We start from the raw sequence: 27,604 nt of genomic DNA, 5'->3' as shown, positions 1-27,604 counted from the left end.
GTTATTTTCAGTGGCAATGAGAGTGGAATTAATGGTGTAACTATGCAAAAGTGCCTACTAGCTGAAGCCCAACTGGACTTCAAACAGGCACTAGAACATTGAAAAATGCAGTCAGTGGAGCGTATGAGTTAAAGGTTATTCCAGTGGAAGTGGACATCCTCATCGGGCTGACTGAATTTGGGGAACACCACTTGAGTGCAGGCGATTGCATAGCCTCACTCAGGACATATCCTGAACAGAGGGACTCCAGGTCAGCCCGCAGTAAAACCCCAAAACAAAGCCAAGCCTCGACCAAATGGTTAAAATTTTCTTCAGTATTCAGGCTGGAAAGCCATTGTAGTTGCTGCTGGTATGCAGACTCGAGACAGTAAAGGAGCCCCACTAGACCCGAAATAAGTAAGAGAATTCATAAAAACCAAGAGAACTACAGATGCTGTAAATCAGGAACAAAAACAAAGTTGCTGGAAAAACTCCAGGTCTGGCAGCATCTGTGGAGGAAAAAGCAGAGTTAGCGGTTTGGGTCCAGTGACCCTTCCTCAGAATGCTCAGAATTCGTAGGCTGGTATCCAGGAGAGTGTACACCCTGGAAAGTGCACCTACAACTGGTTTGGAACAGTTAAATTGTTTAGCAACGTCCAAATCAGAACCAATCAAGATAAACGTCTAGCTAAATAGTCACCCAGTTCTAATGAAGGTCAATAGTGGCGCAGCTGTTTCGGTGATTGCAGAACCAGTCTTTAATAAAATTTGCTTAAGACTTCAACCCTGAGGTTTGTCTTAGGGTTGTGCAAGGCCTTGGCTAGACTGAGAACCTATGCCAGGGAACCTTTACAGATTAAGGGTACAATTTTGGTTCCGGTCTTGTATGAGAAGCAGTTGGTTCAGTTACCATTGATTGTAGTAAAAGGCTCAGGCCCAAGCTTGATGGGGCAATATTGATTGAGAAAGATTCACGTGGATTAGCTCAACATTTTTCAATTAGAAAATGGCTGCCTGAGTGAGGGCCTAATTAAATACCTGGAAGTTTTTCAGGAAGGTCGAGGGACTATCAGAGGAGCTGAGGCCACCCTGCACATTGACCAGGAAGCAAGTCTGTGTTTCTGCTAGGCCCGCCCAGTGGTGTATAGGCAAAAGTAGAGGCAGAAGCGAAGGAATTATCAAACCAGTCCAGTTTACGGAATGGGCAGCACCGGTCATACTGATTGTGACGCCCAATGCTTCAGTTTGCCTTTGTGAGGATTTTAATCAAAGGTAAACTGCTTTTTGCAGCTGGATATATCCTCTACGTGAGGGATTGGGTATTTATACACAAAGCTGACAGAGGGGCTGTCCTTCATGAAACGACTTGAGCCATGCATAGATGCAATTATGGTTGGATTAGGATTCCTGGAAGTATGCTATAATTAATACCCACAAGGATTTGTACCAATATACAAGACTGCTATTTGGAGTATCATCAGCCTGTGCAATTTTTTAGTGGACAATGGAGAGTCTAGCTATTGCACAGTCTAGCTAACGTCACCATTTATCTAGATGACATGCTAATAACAGGGAAGACCAATAAGGACCACTTGGAGAACTTTGGACATAGTTTTTTGACATTTATCCCAGACAGGTGTAAGCCTTAAAAGGGGAAACAAATGTGTGTTCCAGGCACCCCTCATGACCCATTTGGGCTACAGAATCAACAAGAGGGGGTTATACCCAATGGAAGATGAAGTGAGGACGACCTGGAGCTTAGGTCTTTCCTTGGGCTGGTGAATTATTACAAAAAGTTCATACATAACCTGGGCTCTGTATTGGCATATTTGCATCAACTCTTAAAAAGGGGTCAGCCTTAGCCTCATTGCCAATCCATAGCTTTCAGGGAAGTGAAAAAACAGCTGTCGTCCTCTAAGTTGTTGGCACACTATGATCCCAAGGGAGTTCTGGTATTAACATTTGATACCTCCCCCTATGGCCTCGGGGTAATATAGCTCCTAGGTAGCCCAAGAGAGAGGAATGCCCAATAAGCGTATGCATCCAGGACTTTGGCTAATGCAGGGCATAAATATGCCCAGATTGAGAAGGAAGGTTGGGCTGTCATATTGGGAGTCAGGAGGTTCCACCAATACCTTTTTATGGATGTAAATTTGTAATAATAACAGATCACAAACCCCTGCTAGATCTACTTTTCCTAAAGAGGAGAAGTCAGTCCTGCCCATTAGCTTTAGGCAGAATTCAGCTATGGGCTCCACTACTAAGTACAAAAGTTATAAATGCGGACGCATTGAGCTGTCTCCCGCTGGCAGATACACCACCGGTGGTACCACCACTGGAAGAGTCTGTAATGGTTTTAAAGTTTCTGGATAGTCTTCCAGTCACAGCTGACAATATCAGAGTTTGGATACAGGAAGATCTAGCCCTGGCAAAACTAAAACAGCTGGTGGTGATGGGGGAAATCAAAGGGCCACCGTAACCAGAGTTGAAACCTTTTTGGACCTAGAGAGACCAGATCACAGTAGAGGGCGGTATGTTATAATGGGAAACAAGAGTGATTGTCCTGAGCAAAGGTCACTGCCAGATACTGGCTGAACTCCACCAGGGTCATCCAGTGGTCTCCAAAATGAAGATTTTGGTGAGATGTTATGTCTGGTAACCTGGATCAGATGCAGTGCCCAGCATCCTAACAAGGACAAAAATTACTGCTAGTGGCTTCCTCATGTTCGTGGGAATAGCTGGGTACATTCCCAGACTCGGTTGCACATCAAATGCGCAGCTCCTTTCATGGGCTCAATTTTCCTAGTCATTGTGGATGCCCACTCAAAGTGCCTTGACATGCATAGAATTCATTTGTCAAACACGGGGATGATGATAGAAAAATTGCTCATATCATTTTCAATACACAGAGTCCCGAAGTGTTGGTCACAGATAACAGGCCGTCGTTTAACAGCGGGGACTTTGAGTATTTTCTAAAGTCAAATGGTATTTGACAAATAAGGACAGCTCCATACTGTGCAAGCATCCAATGGTCTGGCAGAAAGAGCACTGCAAACTTTGAAGGCAGGCTTAAAGAAATAGCCTGCAGTTTCACTAGATACCAAACTGTCCCGGTTTCTGTTTGATTATGTGACCACCCCTCATGCAACTACAGGGATAGCTCCAGCAGAGTTGCTAATAGGGAGAAGACTCTGCACCAGGTTAAACCTGATCCTCCTGGACCCGGAGGACAGGATGAAATGGCATCAGGAACACGAATGCTGGACACAAGACTCTGCTAAACGAGAGACCCAGTTTATTTCAAGGGATGAAGTTTGGTGTAGGAACCATGGGAATGGCCCTGTATGGGTAAGAGGCATGGTTGACACAAGGTCAGGTCCAGTGATGTATAAAGTTCTGATGGCTGTGATGGTCCTGTACAAGCAGGGAGATCATATGAAAGCTGCAAACTCACAAAGGGTGCAGGAGCAAAACACACCCAGCTCCTTGACTGCCTTTCTGAACCCATGGGTTCTCCCTCTCTGTCAAGGGTTGAAAATACCTCAGAATCTGAGATGGACATGGCTGTTATCGCCACCTCAACACTTTTGTTGCCTGAAGAAGAGAATGAATTTCTTCCAAGATGATGTGGGTGCAAGCAGTGAGCTACTGTGCGTTACATGCCACTTGTATCAGAGGCAGAGTTGGAGGAATCTGACATGGTGCTAAAATGCCCCAGGAGGAGCTACAACAAAAAAAAGAACCTGCCTATATCCTCGGACTCAGAGGGGGAGGGATGTGGTGATTGTAACGAGGTCAGCCTGTGGACCTCATAGACTATGGGTTCTCTGATTGGACTAGATTAACAAGGAGCCCTGGCTGACAGATAGGAATGGGACAGTCAGACATTCTGAGGGAGCTGGATCAGAAATTAAGGGAGTATCTTTTAATCAACAACAGTATTTGCATTCTCTCTTGCCAGTCTATAAAGAGATCCTAATGTTAAGGCCAGAACTCCACAGCATACACCATCCTGGCTTGTGCATTGTTGTCAGTATTTGCATTCTTAACAAGCATCCCACTGATCTCAATGTTTCCTGGTTGCAGCCACATGGAATGTGAAGTTTATGTTCAAACCCACAACCCAAAGCAGAAGATGGATTCTGTACTGCGTGTAAAAATCTCATGGAGTAACTATTGTTTCTGGAGATTCACTGACCTGTCTGGAATTTATTGTTCACGCTTGGCTGTCAAGGTGTTAGTTGCAAATCAATTTAATTGTATATTTGATTTGTCTGTTTCTTTGGAAGAAATCCAAATAATGGAAACAATTCTGAAAAGATGTTTCTGTAGTTGCAGTTGTGTATGGATTTCATTAGTGACATATGTATCATGTTTTCATGAGTATTAAATCAGGGACGGGAGACCAGTAAATGAAAAACACTTTTTTTTTATATCAGGGATGCATCCTGGCTTCTTGTACAGCATTACATTGAACTTTTAAAAACCGATTTGTTTGCAAGAAGTTCTCCAGATTGTTTCAAATCAATCGCGGCAAAGCCCTGTTAGACCATAAGACATAGGAGCAAGAGTAGGCCATTCAGTCATTGAGTCTGTTTTGTCATTCAGTGAGATCATGGCTGATTTGAAAACTCTCAACTCCACTTCCTGGATTTATCCCCATAACTGTTATTTCTCTTAATGTTTAGAATTCTGCCTGTCTCAGCCGTGAATATATTTAATGATCCTGCCTCGACAGTTCTCTACACTAAAGAATTCAGCAGGTTCTCTAGCCTCTTGAGAGAAAAAGTCCTTTTCAACTCCGTAGTAACTGAACGGTTCTTTAATCTGAGATTATGCCCTCTGGTCCTAATGGCAGAACTAATTTCTCCAATCTACACTGTCAAGCCTCCAAAAACTGTTATGTTTATGGATGTTATCAAGCCATTTGATCCAAGTGCAGGCATCCTGGAAGTGTTTGACTGTGTCTGAGTGGCAGCTCTGAGTTCTCTCTGTCCTACAGAAATTGTGGAAGTATATCTAAGCTTGGTTTGTTAAATCAGACACAAGCCAACCACACATAATTAGGCACTTTGAGATAATTGTAGTTCACATTGGGCAAGCACAATGGTTGTTATTTTTCACTATAGGGGTATTTTTCAGATTGTGATTATTATAAATGTATACTTTGTCATTATTACTCCTCCTTTATCAGTTATTGTTTAATAAATCTCTTTGACAAGTTGTAGTCCATGCTAAATCTGGAGGTGTGTTTATTCCATCATCTTCTGTATTTCAGAATTGTTCTAATCAGACCTCTTCAGTTACTCCAAATGACCTACATATTGGGCAGGAGAACATACATTTTTAGGTTGAGAGTGAGGACTCATCTTTGAGGATAATATTGGTTTGGGATCTTGTTCCTACAGAATGTGATTCTGATTACATAAATTCAGACTATCAGTTGCCCTGTTATTTCCATGCTTTTGTTTCCTAAGCCTGTTTTTAAACTGTGGTTGGAGACTCATTTGCTATTATGCCTCTTTAACTCAGTAATCTCCAAATTACCATGTTTTCTGAATTATCCTCATTCCTGGTAACATGATCCTGTCTTTTAATAATGCTGCATCGTCTTCAGAACCTATTATCTGCTGTCGGTGCTGTAACCCTTATGGTAACCTTCTCATGTTCCTTGTCAACTTACTATGTGTTTTCCTCAGTGAATAAAGAGAGTGTTGCTATCCTTCTAGCAAAAAATGTTACCTGTAACTATGTAGCACTCCCTTTGTCAGATGGATAACTGTCGGGAAAGGTAAGATGGTAGTTCAAAAGTCTCTGGTGGTTATTCCTCTATCAAATAGATATTCAGTTTTTGAAACTGTAGAAGGGGATAGTGTCTCCGAGGAAAAAGGAAGGGCCAGTCAGTTATTGGACACTTGGAATGATTCTTATGTTAGGCAACGTTTGACAAGATTTAATATAATTATTATTATAGGGGCCTGTCCTTTCAGGGGATAGACAGGAGATTCTATGGTGCTGAGCGTAAATTTAGGATGGTTTGTTGCTTTCCTGGTGCTAGGATTAAGGATGTCTCTAAATGTTTCAAGCATTTGTTAAAGGTAAGATTGAGAAGGCAGAAATTATCGTACTCATTGGTAGGAATGACATTTTTAGGGAAACAAGTAAAGCAGTACAGAATGAATTTAAAAGGTTAGGTAGAAGGTTAAAAAATAAAACCTTGAAAGTAGTAATTTCTGGTCTATTCCCAATGCCACATTCAAACGAGGGAAGGAACAAAAGGTTAAATGAGATAAATCAGCGGCTGAAGAGCTGGTGTATTGTTCAGGGATTCAGGTTTTTGGACAATTGGGATGTCTCTTGGGATAGAAAAGACCTGTTCAAAAAGGATGGATCTAACCTAAACTGGAAAGGGACCGATATCTTAGAAGGGAGATTTGCTCATTCCATTAGGGGAGACTATACTGATAGAGAGGAGGAGTGGAGGAATTCTAAGTAGCAGTGTAAACAGAAAGATTGATGGAGAATGTTTTGCATGTGAGGAGAGCACGTCAATTAGAAAAGAAAGATGAGAGAGTCAGAGTATGTAGTAACTCTGAAGAACTAAATTGCATTTATTTCAATGCAAGGGGTCTTACAAGTAAGGCTGGTGAACTCAGGGTTTGTTTAAGACCATGGAATTGGGGTGTCATAGTTATTACAGAAACTTGGCTGAGAGATGGACAAAACTGGCAGGTCAGTGTTCCCAGTTTTAGATGCTATAGGAATGCTAGAAAAGGAGGCAAGAAAGGAGGGAGTTGGCATTTTTAATTAAGGAATACTTTACTGCTGTAACTAGGGAAGATATTTCTGAAAAATCATCTGGTGAAAATATACAGGTAGAAATCACAAATAAGAAAGGGAAGATCACTTTGATGGGTTTGTACTATAGGCCCCCCAGTAGTAAAAGGGAAATTGAGAAACAAATATGTCAGGAAATCTCACATATATAAGAGCATAATAAGGTTGTAATAATGGGGGATTTTAATTTTCCAAACATTGATTGAGGCTACCATAGTGTTAAAGATTTGGTTGGTGAAGCATTGTCACATGTGTTCAAGAAAATTTTCTTTATCAATACGTGGATGGTCCTACTAGAGAAGGATCAAAAATAGACCTTCTTTTGGGCAGTAAGACAGGGCAGATGACTGAAGTAAAAATGGGGAAACAGTTTGGGTCTAGCAAACATAATTGTATTAGTTTCAAAATAGTTACAGAAAAAGATAAAGCTTCCATAAAAGTTAAAGTTTTTTAATTGGACTAAGGCAAATTTTAATGTATGAGACAAAAACTTTCAAAAGTTCATTGGAGTATATTGTTCACAGGTAAAAGGTCATCTGACAAAAGGAAGGCATTCAAGAGTGTGATGACGAGTTCAGAGTGAAGGGTAAGGTTGGTAAGATTAAGGAACAAGGGATGAATAAAGATATTGAGGTTCTAGTCAAGAATAAAAGAGAATCTTATGTTAGATATAGACAACTTAGTTCAATTGAATCTCTTCATCAATATAAAGAGTGTAGGGGCATTCCTAAGAGAGGAAATCAGGAAGGCAAAGAGGGGGTATGAGATAGCATTCATAGGTAAGGTTGAGGATAATGTGGTTAAGGATAATCCAAAGAGATTCTACAAATACATTAAGAGCAAGAGGGTAACTAGAGAGAGGGTAGAGCCTCTTAAAGATCAAGGAGGTCATCTTTGTGTTGAACCCCAGGAAAGGGGTGAGATACAAGATGAATATTTTGCACCAGTTTTTTCTGTAGGGAAAGAAATGGAGTCTAGAGAATGCAGAGAAATAAACTTTGATGTTTTAAAAACAGTTCACATTACAGAAGAGGAAGTTCGGGAGGTCTTATAGAATATAAATGTGAATAAATCTCGGGGACCTGATCTAATGTATCCCAGAATGTTCTGGGAAGTAAAGGAGGAACATATGAGACCCCTTGCAGAAATATTTGCATCATCTATAAATGTAGGTGAGATGCCCGATGACTGGAGGGTGGCAAATGTTGTACCTTTGTATAAGAAAGGTTGTAAGGAGAAACCGGGGAACTATAGACCTGTGAGTCTGACTTTGGTTGTGGGTAAATTGTTGAAGGTGATCATAAAAGATAGATTTATAGACATTTAGAGAGGCAAAAATTGATCAGGGATAGTCAGCATGGTTTTTTGTGAGCAAAATCGTGTCTCACAAACTTGATTGAGTTTTTTGGGGAAATTACGATAAAGCTTGATGATGGCAGGGCAATGGATGTTGTTTATTTGGATTTTAGTAAAGTTTTGATAAAGTTCAGCATAATAAACTAATTAGTAAAGTTAGGTCACATGGGATTCAGGGTGAGTTTGCCAACTGAATACATAATTGGCTTGATGGCAGGAGACAGAAAGTTATGGTGGAGGGTTGCTTTTCGAACTGGAGGCCTGTGACCAGCAGTGTTCCACAGGGATTGGTTCTAGGTCCTCTTTTGTTTGTCATTTATATAAATGATTTGAATGAGAATATAGAGGCATGGTTAGTAAATTTGCGGATGACCTCAAAATTGGTGGCAAAGTAGACAGTGAAGAAGGTTTTCTAAGATTACAGAGAAATTTTGATCAAATGGGTCTATGGGCTGAAAAATGGCAGATGGAGTTCAATCTGGATAAATGCAGGGTATTGCATTTTGGTACAACAAACAAGAGTAGGGCTTGTACAATTAGTGGTAGGGCCTTGGGTAGTGTAGTAGAACAGAGGAACCTAGGGGTGCAGGTATATGATTCTTTGAAGTTTGCATCATGTATAGACATGATGCTTGCCTTCATTGCTCAGTCCTTTGAGTATAGGAGTTGACAAATCATGTTGAGGTTGTACAAATCATGTGCGGCCTCTTCTGGAATACTGTGTCCAGTTCAGGTCACTGAGTTATAGGAAGGATATTATCAAGCTGGAAAGGGTTCAGAAGGGATTTTCCAGGATGTTGCTGGGTATGGAAGGTTTGAGTTAGAAAGAAAGGCTGGATCGGCTGAGACTTTTTTTTCATTGGAGTGTAGGAGGTTGAGAGGCGACCTTATCGAAGTTTATAAAATATTGAGAGGTATAGATAAAGTTAAAGGTAGTTGTCTTTTCCCTAGGATGGGGGATTTCAAGACTAGGGGCACATTTTTAACGTGAGAGAAGAGAGATTTAAAAAAGACATAGACAGTGTTTTGCATGTGGAATGAACTTCCTGGGAGAGTAGTGGATGTGGGTACAATTACAATGTTTAACAGACATTTGGATAAGTACCATGAAAAGGAAAGGTTTGGAGGGATATGGGCCAGTAGCAGGCAGGTGGGACTAGTTTAGTTTGGGATTATGTTTGGCATGGACTGTTGGACCGAAGTGTCTGTCTCCATGCTATATGGCTCTGAGTCAATCTTGAATGTACAAAAGCTAAATGTATGTTGATCTTAAGAAATAACAGCAGGAACCTGTCTAAATTCCTTTGCAGATCCCTTCCTAACAGCGATGTGGTGCCTTTGAACCATTCAGACTTCACATCAAGAAGGCAGCTTACCACTGCTTTCTCAAGTATAACTAGGGATGAAAATAAATAATTACTCATAAATAATTTATGGTCTTAATCCCCCATCCAGCAACACCAATACCACATTCCATGAATGAACTTAAAAAAATCAGTAATCTGTTTAACTGATCTTAAATATGGTCATTAACTATTGAATAATGGAACCAATCTACTCCAAATAGGATTTATGAATGTTCTTTGATAAATTGTGACCAATTGCACAAAATGACTAAAAACAAAACAGAAATTGCTGCAAAAGCTTAACAGGTCTGCAGTATCTGTGGAGAGAAATCATAGTTACCATTTTGGATTCAGTGACCCTTCCTCAGAACTGAAGTATGTGTGTGTGGTTTGTGTGTGTACACAGGAACAATTAAACTTATTTCTATCAGCAAATAACTAACAAAAAACATTGAAATCTGTATTAGGGGCATTAATTTATTGGATAATCTCATGTAATTTTGATGAGTCTGACTCAGTAATAACAATCAAATCAAAGTTATTCATCTCAGAGATAGTAAGAACTGTCTATGCTGGATTCAGGGATAACACAGTGTGGAGCTGGAGGAACACAGCAGGCCAGACAGCATCAGAGGAACAGGAAAGCTGACATTTTGGGTTGGGACCCTTCTTTGATAACTTGTGTTATCAAAGTTATTCTGTTTTGAAAAAGGAAATCTTTGATAGCACCTTGACTTTGAATCCCCACACAACATGAATATTTAGTTTTTTCCTAAGCAACTTGTTCAGATGTGGAGCAGGTAAAAACTTGAATCCAGGCCTCTTGGCTCTCCATCGTAAGAGCCACAATGTGAATATTTAACATTTAAAAAAGATTGTTGGCAATACACAAGTCCAGCAGTGTCTGTGGAGGGAAGCAACACACAGAAAGAGTTAATGTTTCAAGAGTTTGTGAACCATGACCAAGAATTAGACGCTCAAGATGATAATAGTTTTTTTTAACAGAATCACGAAAAGACTCTTCTAGATTAGAACATTAACTCTGCTTGCTTACCACAAATGCTGCCAGACCTGCTGAATCTGTCCAGCAATCCCTGTTTTTGTTCCAGATCTGCAGTTCTTTGTTTCATAAAAGACAAGGATTAGGCAACTCATTTTCATCCACTCATAGTCCCCAGTATCACCTATCTAGCTTTTCTCCTCTGGCTTAATATCAACAGTCTCTGTGTGAGCTCAGTACCCACCCAGTACCTGACTCCTTTCTCCTCTGCTGCCACCCTTTGTCATCAAGATAAATACCACGTTTTCCCAGATGTTATCAATTCTGAGGAGGGGTCACTGGACTGGAAATGTTAACACTTATTTCTAACCACAGATGCTGCCAGACCTATGAGTTGCTTTAGCAATTTCTGTTTTTGTTTCAGATACCAAGCACCTACGGTTTGTTGTTTTAATTATTAACAAATAGTTTAGTGCAGTGGATGAGTTGTTAAGGGTTATTGGAAACATTAAATCCCATGCCCTGCAATGTGGTCAATATTGCTCCCAAGTGGCACCGCGCATGCGCAGATGGTCTGTGCATGCCGGCAGTTTGGGCCTGGTCCTGTTGCCTGGCGGCCGAGCCGCAGGATCGTTCAGTCCAGCCTCGGTTGTGGGCTCTTCCCGGGCGGCTTGGTCCTTATGAGGAGGACTTGGCTTCGCTGCGTCTTGATCACCCTGATGGTTCCCGGTGTAGGTGTGGGGCCAGGTTTTCAGCGACTCCTTCCTGTTGCCTGGCCGCTGCTGGCTTCCTCCCGCCTGGGCCTGGGGCTAAGAGTGGAGTCAGGTGGCGTTAGGCAAAGAACGATGCCGAAAACCTCAAGCGAAACGCGAATGGTAAAGGGAGGGGGCCATGTGCTCCGAGTTTGAAGATAGTTTTGTCAGGGAATCGATGATGAATAACAATCTGCTGTAGTCAGGTTAACCGTTGTTGCCGTTTAAATTTGATGTCAACATGTCACGCTGCCATTACACCCACTCAGCTGTGGTGGTGCTGCAGTGTGACTGTTTACATCTCCAGTTTGTGAACTTATTGGTCTCAGGAATCTCAGAAATAGACCGTTTGGCCAAAATACTAATCATCTGCGATTAGAGTCTGTTTTGAGAGACTTGTGAGCCCTCTCTGGGTTTTCACATCGCTCGTCAACATTGGGAAATACCTCTACACAGATTGTTGAGCAGCGGTCTGCGTTTTGGTATCGCACCAAGCCAAGTGACCAAACTAGGGGAATTGTGGAGCTGAGTGTTGTAATAATACTGTAATACTGTATTACTGTAATAACATAATCTGAATGTTTTACTGTTGAGTGGATAATCTGCTGCTGTACAAATTAACTTCCTGTGAATGATTGTCTTGCTTATTGTGATATTAAAGTCAACACCTTTTTGTGTTGCAATCACCATCATTTTTGCACCCTGTGGCAGTATCTACACCAGATGTCCTTGGACAGAGCACCATACCTTGACACCTAGGGGCAGTGAAGTTCTCTGCAGCTTGGAGCTGGATTGGTGATATTGTCATTTCATCTGTTACTTAAGATTTGCAGTAGTGTCAAGGATATTGTTAGTGTCAATACTTGCTGGCCAAATGATTTGTATCACTGTATCTTCATGGTTAACATTAGGCCATTGTTTCCCTTGAATCACATACCTTGTGTGCCCAGATTCTGAACTGTGCAGCCTCAGGAATTTGTCATAGACAATTAGCATTAAGGACAATATGTCTGTTAGCCCAGTTGAAATTACACGTCTTGGACTAAGTACCCATCCTTTCCACCCTTTTCTCACTGACCTACATTGGCTCCCCATTCAGCAACATCTCAAATTTCAAAATTTCATCCTTGGATTCAAATCATTGCAAGGCCTCATCCCTACCTCATCTCTGTAGCCATCAACCCTCTTAGATTGTTGCAACCTGCTAATCCTGGTCTTGAGTGTCCCCACATTGCCATTGCTGCACCACTGGTGGCCATGCCTAGACCCTAGGCTCTGGAATTTCCTTCCTAAACCACTCCATATTTTTACCTCTACCTCTTCTTCAGGGGGTTCCTTTAAAACCTAACTCTGACTAAGCCCTTGCTCTGCTGTCTTAATTTCACCTTGTCTAGCTCTGTGTCAGTTTTATCCAATCATTGTCCCTGTGCAGTACCTTGGAATGTTTCACAGTGTTATAGGAACTGTACTAAACAACTTACCATTTTAAGTATGCCCTAGTCCAATTATCCATAACCCAGTGATTCACCTTCGTTTGGTCTTGATTTTCAGTTGTTGGTCACTGAAGCTTAACTAGTAATACAAAACTAGAGTTTGACTGTTTAATGGAATGAATAAATTCTGCAATGTCATTCCTGAAACTAGTAAGTATCCCATGTAAAGGGGATTTACCTTTAGTTACTTTCTAGTGGCACAAGTTTATGAGCTTTCTGTTTGCAGTGAGAAGTGATGATGCTCACAACCTGGGAGTGTTGCTTCAGAAAACATGTGCCTATATAGTAGTCAAATCACCCAAGTATGATCAGCTTTCACCCGGAACAGCTTGAGTTACGTGTGTAGCGCCTAAATCAGAAACTGGTGAATGAGCAGGGGTCAGGAAATCTCTTAACATGGAATGAAAGAGAATTGAAAGGAAAGTACTTTCTACATAAACTGGAAGTTGAAGGCTCAATATTTAAAACAATCTGTTTATCACAATTTTAGACATATTTAATCCTCATGCCTTCCACGAACAAGACTTGGTATGATGACTTGGTTTAGACACTTACATTTTGAAATCTTTGTAGCAGTAATATATGTAATTGAAGTTAGAATGTGCAATAATTTTGAAGTCTCACCTCATTTATCTCAAAATGTTTGGACCTTCTCATAACTGATTCCACCACCAGATGGAAGCACACTGTGTAACACTTGTCTTAATTTCATCTCAGAATAAGATGACTGTGAAGAATTCTGCAAAAGTAGCCCAGGGACCTGTGAAGCTTGATAAAAGTGGTTCTGTTTTGGTTGTCATTCATGCTAAACCTGGAGCCAAACAAAATGCCATAACTGGTAAGCAGTATGGAATAAAATATCTTCAATATTTTGCATTAAACAGCTGTATCGCAACTGCATAGAAACTGAGCAGAAGTAAGCCTCCTAGTGGGAATAGCCATTGGATTACTTGTAATATTAAAACAGAATTTACAGAATCCTACTACTGTAGAAAAAAATCTTGTAACATTTGCTGATACACCCTACCCATGATGGTATCAGAGGAATTCCTTAAGTGCGCTCCCTATTTTTATATTGCTAAGAGATGACACACTAATCACTAAAAGCCAACCTACTCACTTGGATCACACAAGGCAAGGGTTAGCTGGAATTGCTGCTGGACTCTGCCCTTTACATTTTGTATTCTGTAACATAAACTTGCGTGTTTGAGTTACATTGTTGTGGTTTGTGACCTTGTCAGAAAATATTAATTTTATAGCTCTGCAGCATTTCCCTGATACTTGTTTGTTGACAAATAATACCAGTAATGGTGATTTTTATGAACGTTGTGGTCTATAGATGTGTCGGGAGAAGCTGTGGGTGTGGCCATTGCATCCTCTCCATCTGATGGTGAGGCCAATGCGGAACTAGTGTGTGCTATCTGGCCAAAGTGCTGGCATTAAAGAAAAGTGAAGTTGTCCTGGACAAGGTATGTTGTTAGCTTAGAAACAGGTTGTGCCTTGGATTTTCTGAGGGGGCTCACTACATACATACATACATGTGAATGTAGGAACTAGGAGCAGGAGTAGGCTTTTTTGACCCCTCCAGCATGTTCCACTATTCGGAAGGTTATGGCTCAAATCCACACTCACTCTTGTCCTGATACCCTTTGTCTAATTACAACAAAGGTTTCCTGTGATGATTTAACCAGCATCTAACCCTCTCGTCTTATTGTAAAGTACCACCTCCATTTACTTCTCTTTCTTGGAGTGTGTGATTGTGGGGTTCTCTGTGGTGAATGATGTGCAGAATTTCATGGGGCTGTGCTGTGTAGTCCATTGTGCTGTCTCTCACAAAGTAAATTCAATTGGATACACTATAATAGTCATTGCATGATCCTTACTTTCAAAAAATTTATCACCAGACACACTTTTTTTTTATCCCCATTTCTTGTGGTTTCCCACTGCACAAACTGTCTCTGAACAGGAAACTGGGTGGATGCACTAGTTCCAGGTCATTACTGCCAGTAAAAACAGATTGTTGAAGAAGCTGCCATCAATTTTCAACAATTTCTGTCCTAGTGATAATTTCACTGGACAAGTAAACCACAGACCCAATTTTAACCTCTGGGGATAAGGATTCAAATCCCACCATGGCAGTTAGTGGGATTTAAATTCAATCAATAAATCTGGAATGTGAATGTTAGTATCAATGATGGTGACCATGAAACTATCATTGTTGTAAAAACCCATCAGGCTCACTAATGTCCTTTAGGGAATGAAATCTTCTGTCCTTACCCAGTCTGACCCAGAAGTGACCCACTGCAATGTGGTTGACTCTTAATTACCGTCTCAAATAATCAAGAAAGCCACTCAACACCATGGTAACAAATTCTAGCCTTTTCAGTGAAGAAAGAATAAGATAAATCTGAGGGGAGAGAAGAATATGTGATGTCAGCAACTAAAGAAATTTTGTTCCTTTTCCAACCAAAATCACTGAGTTCTTCTCGATGTCTGAATTTCTTGTAATCTGAGGCTGATTTTTGGGCACTTGGCATTATTAACTGATGCAAGACAGAAGGAGGCAACTAGCCCATCATGCCTGTTGCCAGTTCTTTGGAAAACCTACCCAATTAGTCTCAATCCCCTGTTCTTTCCCCATAGCCCTGTGATTTTCTCCTTTCAAGTACTTATGCAGTTCCTTTTTGAATGCTCTAATTAAATGAGTTTCCACCATCCTTTCAGGAAATGCTTCCCAAATCATCCACTTATGAAAGCATAATGGCTGGTGTCAATGTCCTTATATGGTGGCATGTTTTGGCATTGACATACAGCTGTTCACCTAGTGATCTTCTGCCTGATGACCAGTGATTGCTGAGAGTGTTCACCCATCTGTCCAGATGGACACATTGTATATTTCCAGCCTTCATATAGATTCATAGTCTCCACTTGATTGCAAGGAGGTGGGTGAGAATGGCCAAATTTGACCTTAGGTTGATTAACTTTTCTTAATCTTTGACTGTTGAGCTTGACACTTGCAATTTCTTGTTTTATTTGCCTGTGCTACATGGTTAAGCAGTTTAAAGTTCTGTGTTGACTGTGGATTCTTGCATTTCCTTCTGCACAAAACAATTCCCATTCTCCTAATCTTTTGAAGGGTTGCAGATCACGTCAGAAAGTGGTGAAGATTCTGGCTTTATTGACCCCAGAAGAAGTGCAAGAAATACTCAGGACCACAGCTACTACAAATTAGTACAAGAAGTAGGGCCTTGAGGCAGAGGAGCAACCTCGATAATGATCTTAGAACCAGACAATTAAATGAAAACTTCACTGTCTAAAGAAAATATGCAGGAGATGTCTGTGACCAATTTGTCTCATGAGAAGTTGCATTTGATGAATCTTGGATAACTCTCTCATGCTAACCATCAAATCCAGGTGTGAACAAGTCCAGGTATAGCTGATTTTTGTTTTTAATTTATAAATTTGGAACTATTTGGTTAATGAACTGCTCATGACTGTACATTAATTCTTGAATTGCTCAGGATTACTTTGTGTGGAAACTCATGTACACAGACCTCAATTATATTTTGCATAATTAAAAAACACTGTTCATGATGGGGTGTGTCCCAGATTGAAACATTAACCTATGATCCCATTTGTCTGATTCACTGGTTCAGTTGTGCTTAAAAATGCCATGACATACAGTCAGAGCAGGAAGTTCTCAACCAGCTCTCCCATCAGATGATCAACAGTATGATAATCACATTGACATCAATGGGACACTGGCTGCAGAGTGGCTCTGGTTTGTGACCTGAAAGCAAGTTAGTGCTCTTCAGTCATCTGAAATGTGATAACACATTGTATAATTTCAAGTATTTTCCTGTGTGAGCATTGATGTGTTTGGGAAATGAGTAGACCAGCTGGTTAGAGAACAAAACTAGAATCGTTGGAAGAGTGCTGAGCCTCAGGCAGCTATGCAAGTGAAATTAATCACAGAACTTGTGTCAATTAGAAGTGGGTTACAATTGCAGAATTATCTTAGGGTTGTTGAAATTCATTTATTGATACCATAATCTGGTCAATATGAACATGATTTAACTTTTTACTCCATACTTTAGGAAATGGTAGTTTTCATAAAATGTTTCATAAAGCAGTGTTAGTCAGTTGGTAAGCATCAGCTTTTACAGTATTGCTTTTTGAAATGCTGAAGAATGTACTTTCAGATCAGAGCCTGTTTGAGTGACTTTGCCTGATTGCAAGCTGAACAATCACAGAGTGGTGGTTTTGTGCATGAATGTGCACACACCTGTTCTCTTCTGAGATTTTTTAAAATGTAGGGCCATCTGGTAGTTTTGTTTTCTCTCTCCATTTTTCACTTTTGCCTGGTTTTGTTCAGTCATCACTGGTGCAGACTTCAATTTCATCAGTGCAGAGTTTAAAACTGTGTGAGGCTGTTTTTATAATTTCCTATTCATAGAATCCCTACAGTGCAGAAAGAGGCCATTTAGATCATTAATTAATCTTCACTTTAAGAATATTGTGACACAAGGGAACGGTATGAAAATGTGGTTTTACAGACTGGTGTTCAGAAAAATCAATATCTGCAACTGCCTGAGCTGTCGAGAGTTGTAATGCTGTGGCCTGATTTGTAGCATTTCCAGGCAGCAGCTGCAGAGGGTGCCAGAGTCCAGGAGAGGCAGTGAAGAGCAGTGACTGTATGAAGCAACAATGAGATTCATGATATCTTCGAACAACTGCAGGCAAAGGTGCCCTCAATCAGTGACAAAGAGATAACAGATGAGCTGCTTAATCTTCACTGTAATGTGTGACAAAATGGAAATAAATAACTTTCGTTTGAACTATATTCTGTCATGTAAGGACTGTGCCTAGCCAGAGCCTTGTGATCTCTGCAGAATGAGCCTTTCCTAAGCACCTCAAACTCACTTTCTCTTTTCAAGCCAGATAATCATGCTGGGCTCTACTGTCAGCAGCCAAGATTCATTTAAGGGAAAGCTAACTAGGCACAAGAAAGGGAGAGGAAAAAAAATACATTGTTAGGGTGGAAAGAAGATTGTGTGGGGGCATAAACACGAACATGGTGCAGTTTAGGGAATGGCCTGTGCAACTTAACTCTGGCACAACAGCACCATTACGTCTACAGCTCTGATCAACCTCACAGATCATGTGACTCTGAGGAGGAACAGGGTGTTTGCCCTTGGTGTTCTGGACTGACATTAATCCCTCTGTAAACATACAGGTTAACTGATCTCACTGAAATTAGCTGCAGTGTCTACAATTGGAAAGTACTGTTGTGAATGGTGTTAACTAAATTCACAATTTACCTGAACAATTTGGACTTTGGAACCATGAACACTGCTCTACATTCGCAGATGATGCTAAACTAGGAGGGGATAGTCAATACTGAGAAACACTGCAACAAATTACAAGGGAAGGGCATTAATTAAACTTACAAAATAGACAAATAATTTGCAAATGATGCTCAACGCAAATGAGAGGGAACCATTTTGATAGAATGAATAGGGGTGTCACATTATAGAGTCATAGAGCTGTACAGCATGGAAACAGATTGTTCTGTCCAATTCGTCCATGCTGACCAGATACACTAAATTAATCTAGTCCCATTTGCCAGCATTTGGCCCAAAGTCCTTTAAACCTTGCCTGTTCATACACCCATCCAGATGCTTTTTAAATGTTGTAATTGTACCAGCCTCCACCACTTCTATTGGCAGTTCATTCTATACATGCACCACCCACTGCATGGAAAAAGTTGCCCTTCAGGTCCCTTTTTAAATCTTTCTCCTCTCACCTTATACCTATGCCCTCTAGTTTTGACCTTGGCTATTCACCCTGTCTATGCCCCCCATGATTTTATAAACTTCTAGAAGGTCACCCTCAGCCTCCAGCACTCTAGGGGAACATAGCCCCAGCCTATTCAGCCTCTCCCTATAGCTCAAACTTTCCAATTCTGGCAACATCTTTTGTAAATCTTTTCTGAACCCTTTCACATTTCGCAACACCCTTCCTATAACAGGGAGACCAGAATTGAATGCAATATTCCAAAAGTGGCCTAACGAATGTCCTGTACAGCTGCAACATGACCTCCCAACTCCTAAACTCAATGCACTGACCAGTAAAGGCAAGCATACCAAACGCTGCCTTCACTATCCTGTCTACCTGTGACTCTACTTTCAAGGAACTTTGAACCTGCACTACAAGGTCTCCTTGTTCAGAAACACTCCCCAGAACCTTACCATTAAGTATGTAAGTCCTGCCTTGATTTGCCTTTCAAAAATACAGCACCTCGCATTTATCTAAATTAAACTCCATCTGCCACTCCTCAGCCCACCTGCCATCTTATCAAGGTCCCATTGTACTTAGAGGTAACCTTCACTGTCCGCTACACCACCAATTTTGGTGTCATCTGCAAACTTGTTAAGCATACCTCCTATGTTCACATCCAAATCATTTATATAAGTTACAAAAAGCAGTAACTCAGCACTGATCCTCGTGGCACACTGCTGGTCACAGGCTTCCAGTCTGAAAAGCAACCCTCCACCACCACCCACTGTCTTCTACCTTTTGAGCCAGTTCTGTATCCAAGTAGCTAGTTCTCCCTGTATTCCATGTGATCTAATCTAGCTAACGAGTCTACCATGAGGAACCTTGTTGAACACCTTACTGAAGTCCATATAGATCACGTCCACCGCTCTGCCTTCTTCAATCCTCTTCATTACTTCTTCAGAAAACTCAATTACTTTGAAGATGTGACTCTGGGGTGGGGTAGAGGAATAAAGGGATCTTGAAGAACAAATACATCAATGACTAAAAGTTCCACCACAGAATTGTTATGGTGCAGGAGGAAGTAAACAAACAGTAGCCTTTGTTTTTAGAAGGATAGAATTGAAAACATGGAAGTTAAGCTAAACTTGTATTGAACCTTGATTGGACTATACTGATGAGTGCAGTTCTGCTCACCTTATCTAAAAGGATACAGGGATATTAGTGAGGCTGCAGTGAACGATTACAAGGATGAGACCAGAAATTCATGGATACACATAGCACGAAGAGATAGAGGCCGGATTTTTACCCCTTTGAAAAAGAATGTTGAAGGGTGACCTAGAGAGTCTTATAAGTTATGAAAGCTTTTGAAAGAGTGGATAGAAAGAGAATATTTCCCCTTTTGGTGATTAATATGTCATTTTCATCAAGAAATTCAATAGGAAATTCAGAAAAAGCCTCTTTCCCAAAGAGGCTGACCTCACTACAACCTTGGTTTAAATATGGAAGTTGAGATTGAGATGAGAGTGACTGCTCTTGACATCAAGGCAGCATTTGACTAAATGTGGCATCCGAGAGCCCTAACAGGAGTCAGTGTGAATCGGCTTGGTTTTGGGCGACGGGTGCATTGGTGGGCCTCTCCACTGGTTGGACTCGTACCTAGTGCTAAAGAAAATGTTAGTTCTTATTAGAGGACAAACATTTTAGTCCCAGGACATATCTGCAGGAGCTGTGCAGTCTGGTGTCCTAGGCCCAACCATTTACAGCTGCTTTATCAATAACATTCCTTCCATTATACGGTCAGAAGTAGGAATGTTCGACAATGGTTGTTCTTCAGCAGTGTGATTCTTCAGATACTGGACAACATCCAGGGTTGGGTTGGTCTATGGTTTTTGCTGCTTAAGTACCGGGCAATGACCATCTTAAACAAGAGAGAAAGTAACCATCTCTCCATGACATTCAATTGTATTAACAATGATGAATCCTCACTATCAACATCCTGGGGGTTACTATTATCAGAAACTAAATTGGATTGGCCCTATACATTCTGTGGCTACAAAAGTGGGTCAGAGGTTAGGAATTCTGTGGAGAGTAACTCCCCACCTGTCTCCTTTCCACCATCTACAAGGCACAAGTCAGGAGTGTGACAGAATACTCTCCATGCCAAACAACACTCGAACCTCAACACTATCCAGGATGCAGAAGCCCTGCTTGATTGGCAGTCCATCTAGCACTCTGAATATTCGCTCCGTTTGCACTGATGCAGTGACAGCTGTATTAATAAACCTCACTGAGGTAGCATATTGGAATTCGAACCCTACTCTTCCTGGAGTTGTAACGAAAGTTAAAGGTTTAATAAAAGTATGTAAGATTCCCAATTTAACTGGCTTTTAGACCTGGATTGAGACCAGGTTTTGTACCTAATGAGTTACTATTTATTACAAATAATTGTTTACTTGTAGCTAGAATCTATTTTTGAACTGCTGACATGTAGTCAGAATTCCCCCTACACCCATGCAGACAAACACATTAAAAATGGTATTAAGGGTGGAGCAGAAATCTGGGAAGGTGGTTCAATGGTCCCTGTCCAACAGATTTGCTAAAGTTAATCTTTTGGCTTGCCAAGACTTGCTATTTGGCCATCTTTCTTTCTCCAGGTACTTTTCATTTGCTTGCAGGAGGCACACAGCAACTGGTTCATAATTATGAAGTACATGACTTGTTGGATACAGCTTACAGCAACAGCTGAAGAGGAATAAACTGCCTTCAAGCTTGAGGTGTTTTTACTACAGAGGGAAGGATAGCTCCTTCCTTTTTAGAGGTCCGATAGCTTCTAACCAAACATTCATAGCATAAGCTCCAGCTCTCTGGATGCAAATCACATTGTTGGCAGGCAGAAGGCTTTTATCCTCAAGAAAAGGTCACCATTCCCCAGACCAATCAGCTACTTGTTGCAGTCAAATCCCATTTCATACACACCCCCTTCAACTTATCTTCAAATAACCTTCCCCCCCATATAAACAAACAACAGTCTGTACAACATTTACAGTGTGTGTCCGGTAACTTGCTTTAAAAAAATTGCAGCAATCCTTTCTGCAATCATTGTTTATTAAAAGTTATTCTCCAGTTTTCGTCCACAGTCCAAAATGTGGCAAAATAAAAAGCAGTGGGTTTACAGTGTGTGCCATCTAAATGGTGCACTGTGGTAACTCACCAAGGCTTCTGCAACAGCATTTGCCAAACCTATGACCTCTCCCACCTATAACAGTAAGAGCAGCAGATACATGGATACGTAGGAACAGGAGTAGGCCATTCAGCCCCTCGAGCCTATTTGCTCATTCAATGAGGTCATGGCTGATATATGGCCTTAACTCCATATACTTGTCTTTGGCCCATATCGCTTAATACCTTTGCTTAACAAAAATTTATCCATCTCAGGTTTAAAATTAAGAACTGATCCTGCATCCATTGCAATTTGAGGCAGAGAGTTCCAAACTTCTACCACCTTTGTGTGTATAAGTGCTTCCTAACATCGACCCTGAATGGTCTGGCCCTAATTCCTTGACAATGTCCCCTAGTTCTAGAAATCCCAAACAGTGAAAATTTTTTTATCTATCCTGTCTTAACCTGTTAATATCTTGAAGTCTTTGATCAGATCACCCCTTAACCTTCTAAATTCTTGAACAAAACAGGCCTAATTTGTATAGCCTTCCCTAATAACTGCTGAAATCCAGGGATAATTCTTGTAGACCTATGTTGAACTCTCTCCAAGGTCAATATATCCTCCCTGCAATGTTATTTGTAGCGAAAAGTGACTGTAAGGTAAGGACAAATTCTGCTCACGCTTTCAGATTTTCTGTTCTATGCTCAGAGCTCAGAAACATGTTGTTTTGCTCCTCTTAACTCCCAGCCAATTCCATTAATCCAGACCATAGCAGTTGTGATCACGTTAGTGTCAAGTTTAGAAAATTATTGGGTGTCACAGTTCAATGTCCTGACGTTCATGGTGATGTTTCAAAGCTGCATGTTCACAGGCCTGGAGCCTCACATTGACCAGCACTGGCCTGGAGTCACATGCTGACCAGTTCTGGCATGAGGTTTAAAAGTTCACATGACCAACATTGGCTTGGACTCTTACATTGACCAACACTGACCTTGGGTTTCACATAGACCAGCACTGGATTGGAGCCTTGAAGTGCCCAGCAGTGCCCAGGAATATCACATTGACCACCTCTGGCATGGAGTTCTCTCACTGACCAGCACTGGCCTGGCATTTTTCACACTAACCAACAGTGATCTGGCCTGGAGTTATTGTGACGTCACCCATCTGTAAAGTCTACCTCCACAAGCACCCAAAAACTTACCCCACTGAGAACTATGAATAGAGCGGCACTCTTGAGATACAGAGACATAGTCAATGCTCAATCGGAGAAGCACTTTGAGGATCTCTGCAGCCAAGACTGAGGACTCAATGTGGGTGCTCTCAAACACATTCCACTGTCTCAACATAACCCTAGCCTAACACGATGTTAAGGAAGCCATTTGACATAGTTGAGATAAGACTGATAATGGTTAGCTACAGGGGGTGCTCTGGGCTGTCCACCACAGGAATGTCACAGCAAAAGTCCTCCTCTATCACCTCCTGCTGGCTGAAGAGCTTCTCCCTGAGTCAAACTGTGGTTTCTGCCCTTCAAGAGGCACAGTGGACATGAACTTCACAACAAGATGGCCAAGAAAAGTGCAGAGAGAAAGCACAACCTGTATACATGGCCTTCTTTGACTTAACAAGGTTTTCAACTTTGTCAAACGAAGGGCTATGGAGTGTCCTTCTTAATTTTGGCTGCCTTCAAAAATTCATTACTATTCTGCACCTGCTGCATTACAACAGCCAAGCCATGGTTCTCACCAGTTTATCCACCACAAACCCAGTATATGTGCAAACCAGAGTCAAGTAAGGTGACATCATTCCACCAATATTCTTCTCTGTCTTTCTTGCCACAACACTCCATCCCATTTCCATGAAACATCTCATTCAAAGGAAAGGCCAGTCTAACCTCTGTCATTGAGCTGCATAAACAGATGATTCCAGTGTGTGTAGTCACTCACAGGGCAAGCTCCAAAGCATCAATGCATTCACAGATTGGTAATGAGAGAATGGTGTCTTGGCTAAACATTTGGAAGATAAAGGTCCTCAACCAGCCTGGTCTGACCACACAGCACTAGTCCCTGACCATCAAGATCCATGACAAACCACTGGATAATGTGGATCAATTCTTATCATCTTAGGAACCACTTTAGTGAAAGCAGACATTGATGGTGAAATTCACCATTGTCTCTGGAATAACTCCACAGGGGCAGTAACCTGTCACCCAGTATATACACTTTTAAAGTCCTTGACTACAGGACTGCTTCTTCAGAATCAGCTCTGAGTGTCAGTATCTCTGACGCTCCTTTTTGCTTTTTTTTCTTTTCCTTAGCTCCACACTACCACTAATCAGTAGTGCTTATTTTTTTCCCCACAGTGTCTGTTTTGTGAGTGTGTCTGTGTGTGTGTGTGTGTATGTGTAAGTGCAGGAACTCAGTGAAGACACCGTTTTGCAAATAATTTTATTCAATATTTCCACTGCCAGGAAAAGCACTCATGTGGCCAGAGAACCAGTAACAAGCAAAGCCCATTAACGGCAATGGTTACGTGGAAAAAAAAGTGAAGGCGAAGGGTAGGGATTAAATCAAAACAGAATTGGAGGGGGAAGTATGCTCCCCTTTTTTATCTGTCAGCCAGACAGCCCTGACTGGACCAGATTAACAGTCCCAATCAGGGAATTCATGTTCTATGAGATCCAGCTGGATGATCTTGTTACAGTCACTACATCCCTCCCCCTCTGAGTCCACAGACATAGGCTCATCCTTTTTATTTTGGAGAGCTTCCTGAGGTGTTTTAGCATCAGTTTTAGCTGGATCATGTTCATGTGTCTTGGCGTCTGATACGAGTGGCCTGTGACGAACGGGAGCTCACCTCTTGTGCCAGGAGTGGCTTGGTAGAATTTCACTCTTCTTCCAGTGGAAAAGGCATAGAAACAGCTACATCCATCATGACCATCTCTGATTCTGAGAACTCGTCAACAGTAGATAGCGATGGTGAACCCACTGGTTCCAACAGCCTTTCTGACTGTTTCACAGTGCAGGGCACATTTTGCTTCTGACTCTTCCACTGTGCAGGGCACATTTTGCTCCTGCACCATTTGCAAATTTTCATATGGTTTATGTGCTTGTTCAGGACCATTGCACCTACCCGAACTTCATACCTCACTGGTCCTGACCTCGTGTCAACCATGCCTGTTACCCATGCAGGGCCATTTCCATTATTCTTACACCAAACTTCATCCCCTGTAGATCCAGGAAGATAAGAATTAACCTGTTGCAGAATCGTCTACCCATTAGCAACTCTGCCAATGGTATCCCTGTAGTTGCATGTGGGGTGATCTTATAATCAAATAAGAAACGTGACAGCCTGGTATCTAGCAAGGCTGTCTGTGAATATCATAAATTTTCATCCGTAAAGGTATTGGTGGAACTACCTGACTCTAAATATGACTGCCAATCCTTCTTTCTCTATCTGGGTGATTTGATGCTCTGCACTGTTCAAAGTCCTAGATACATGCGCTTTTGGGTGTTCCTCTCCATTGGGCCACCTATGAGCTAATACCACCCCAAAGCCTTATGGGGAAGCATCGCATGTCAATACCAGATCTTTCTTGGGATCATAGTGTGCCAACACCTTAGAGGATGATAGCTGTTTCTTTACTTCACTGAATGATAGGGCTTGACTATGTGACCATTTCCAAGGCTGTGACCCTGTTTTAGAAGTAGATGCAAAGGTACCAGGATGGAGGCCAGATTATGTAAGAACTTCCCATAATAGTTCACCAGCCCAAGAAATGACCTAAGCTGCTGGACAGACATGGGAACTGGGGCACCTTTGCTTGCCCTCACACTATCTTCCAACAGTTGTAACCCAGGTAGGTCACTTGGGGTCCCTGGAACATATTTTTCCCTTCTTAGGCTTACACCTGCCTTGGAAAAATGTCTTAGGATTATATACAAGTTCTCTGCGTTCCTTATTAGTTTTCCCTGTTATTAGGACATCGTCTAGGTAAATGGTGACCTGAGGTAGGCCGTGCAAAACGTTTTGCATTATCTGCTGAAAAATTGAACAGGTTGATGATATGCCAAATGGCAGTCTTGTATATTGGTACAAACCTTTATGGATATTAATTGTAGCATATCGCAAATAAGCTTGACTCATGTCCAGCTTTGTGAAGGACAGCACACAACCCCACCCCCTGCAGCTTTGTATATAAATCCACTATCCGAGGGAATTGGGTATTTATCCAGCTGCATAAAGTGGTTTACTGTTTGTTTAAAATCCTCACAAAAGGGTTAGTCCTTTTTGGGGGATTTTAAACAACCGGTAAATGGCTTTTCACAGCTGGATAAATACCATGGGCAAAAATGGACAAAATCCATTCCACAACTTGGACTGGTTTGATGATTCCTTCACTTTCCAGCCTTCTGCCTCTACTTGCCCAAAAGACAAATTGTACTATGTGGGCCTTGCAGAATCGTGGAAATGCTTCCTAGTCAACATGTATGGTGGCCTTGGCTCCTCTGATAGTCCCTAGACCTTCCTGGAAGACTTCTGGGTATTTAATTAGGACTTCATTCAGGCAGCCATTTCCTAATTGAAAAATGTTGAGCCAATCTAGGTTAATCTCTCGCAACCAATTTCGTCCCGTCAAGCTTGGGCTTGAGCCTTTAGTACAATCATTGGTAACTGAACCAGCTGCTTTTCATAAGAGACCATCCTGAACTTGTACTCTTAATCTGCAAAGGTTCCCCAGTATATGTTCTCAGCCTAACCAAGGTCTTACACAATCTTAAGGGCTGGAGTCAGAGCATATTTTGTTAAAGACTTGTTCTGCAATCACTGATACGGCCACAGTGGTTTCAACCTCCATTAGAACCAGGTGACTATTGAACTAGGTGTTTATTTTGATGTGTTCTGATTTTGATGTTGCTAAGCAATTTAATTGTTCCAAACCAAATGTAGGTTGACTTTCTAGGGTATCCTGGATACCCTCCCGGATACCTACCAATGAGTTCTCTTACTCAGTTCACACCTAGTGGGGCTCTTTTGCTGCCTTGAATTTGCATACTGCCAGCAACTACAATGGCTTGCCAGCCAGGATCCTGAAGAAAATTTTAACTGTTTGACCAGGCTTGGCTTTGTTTTGAGGTTTTGCTGTGGGCCGACCTCGAATCCCTCTTTTTCAGGATATGTCCTGAGTGCGGCCATGCAATTGCCTGCACTCAGGTGGCTTTCCCCAAGCTTAGTCAGACTGGCAAGAGTGTCCACTCCCCATTAGAAATCCCTGCAACTCATGTTCTCCACTTGCCACATTTTCCAATGATAAGGCCAGTTGTTTGAAATCTATGGGCATCATTAATCCCACAGATCAAATGATTTCTGAGCATCTCATTAAGGGTTAAACCTAAGTCACAGGCTTCTGCCAGTCATCTTAGCCTAGTCAAAAATCCTGATATGGATTCCCCTGGTTCTTGAATTTCCGAGTATAAACTATGGCATCTCACAATTAGAGGAGGCTTGGGATCGTAATATTCTTTAACTTTACCTTTCAATTCTTGAAAGGTTTTGGTATCTGGTGCCTTAGGAAATTTAGGCTTCTAATGACAGGAAAAGCTGTGAGTCCATTAGCTGTCAGAACTACTTGTTGGTTTTCATTTGCCACAAGTCATCTATCTTGAAAAAATAACACATTCTTTCCACATACCTCAGGACTTATATCTCCTGAGAGGGGAGAAATTCATCAGTCATCTCAAGGGACTGCGTCTCAGAAGAATGCCAATCACAGCTCATTTGCTTACTTTACCAAAACCATTATAAATGTAATAGTTTAAAATGTGCATTATTATTAGAAAAATGTTTATGACAGTTTTGTGTCACACAGAACTATATATAAAAACAGATCATTCTAGTAATTT

General features: G+C 41.4%; 1 protein-coding gene across 1 annotated transcript; it reads left to right on the top strand.

The window, feature by feature from the left end:
• The first annotated feature begins 11,198 nt into the window (after nt 1-11,198).
• c33h15orf40 (chromosome 33 C15orf40 homolog) lies at nt 11,199-16,303 on the top strand. Its single transcript, XM_020517333.2, is given in 5 exon segments — nt 11,199-11,393; nt 13,481-13,601; nt 14,103-14,173; nt 14,176-14,232; nt 15,900-16,303. Coding segments are annotated over 5 exon segments (540 nt in total). The 3' UTR covers nt 15,996-16,303.
• Nucleotides 16,304-27,604: the final 11,301 nt, after the last annotated feature.

The sequence above is a fragment of the Rhincodon typus genome, chromosome 33, assembly GCF_021869965.1.
Source record: "Rhincodon typus isolate 14 chromosome 33, sRhiTyp1.1, whole genome shotgun sequence".
Classification (NCBI taxonomy): Eukaryota; Metazoa; Chordata; class Chondrichthyes; order Orectolobiformes; family Rhincodontidae; genus Rhincodon; species Rhincodon typus.
Note: the sequence above shows the minus strand (reverse complement) of the source record. Positions and strands in the feature narration are given on the sequence as shown.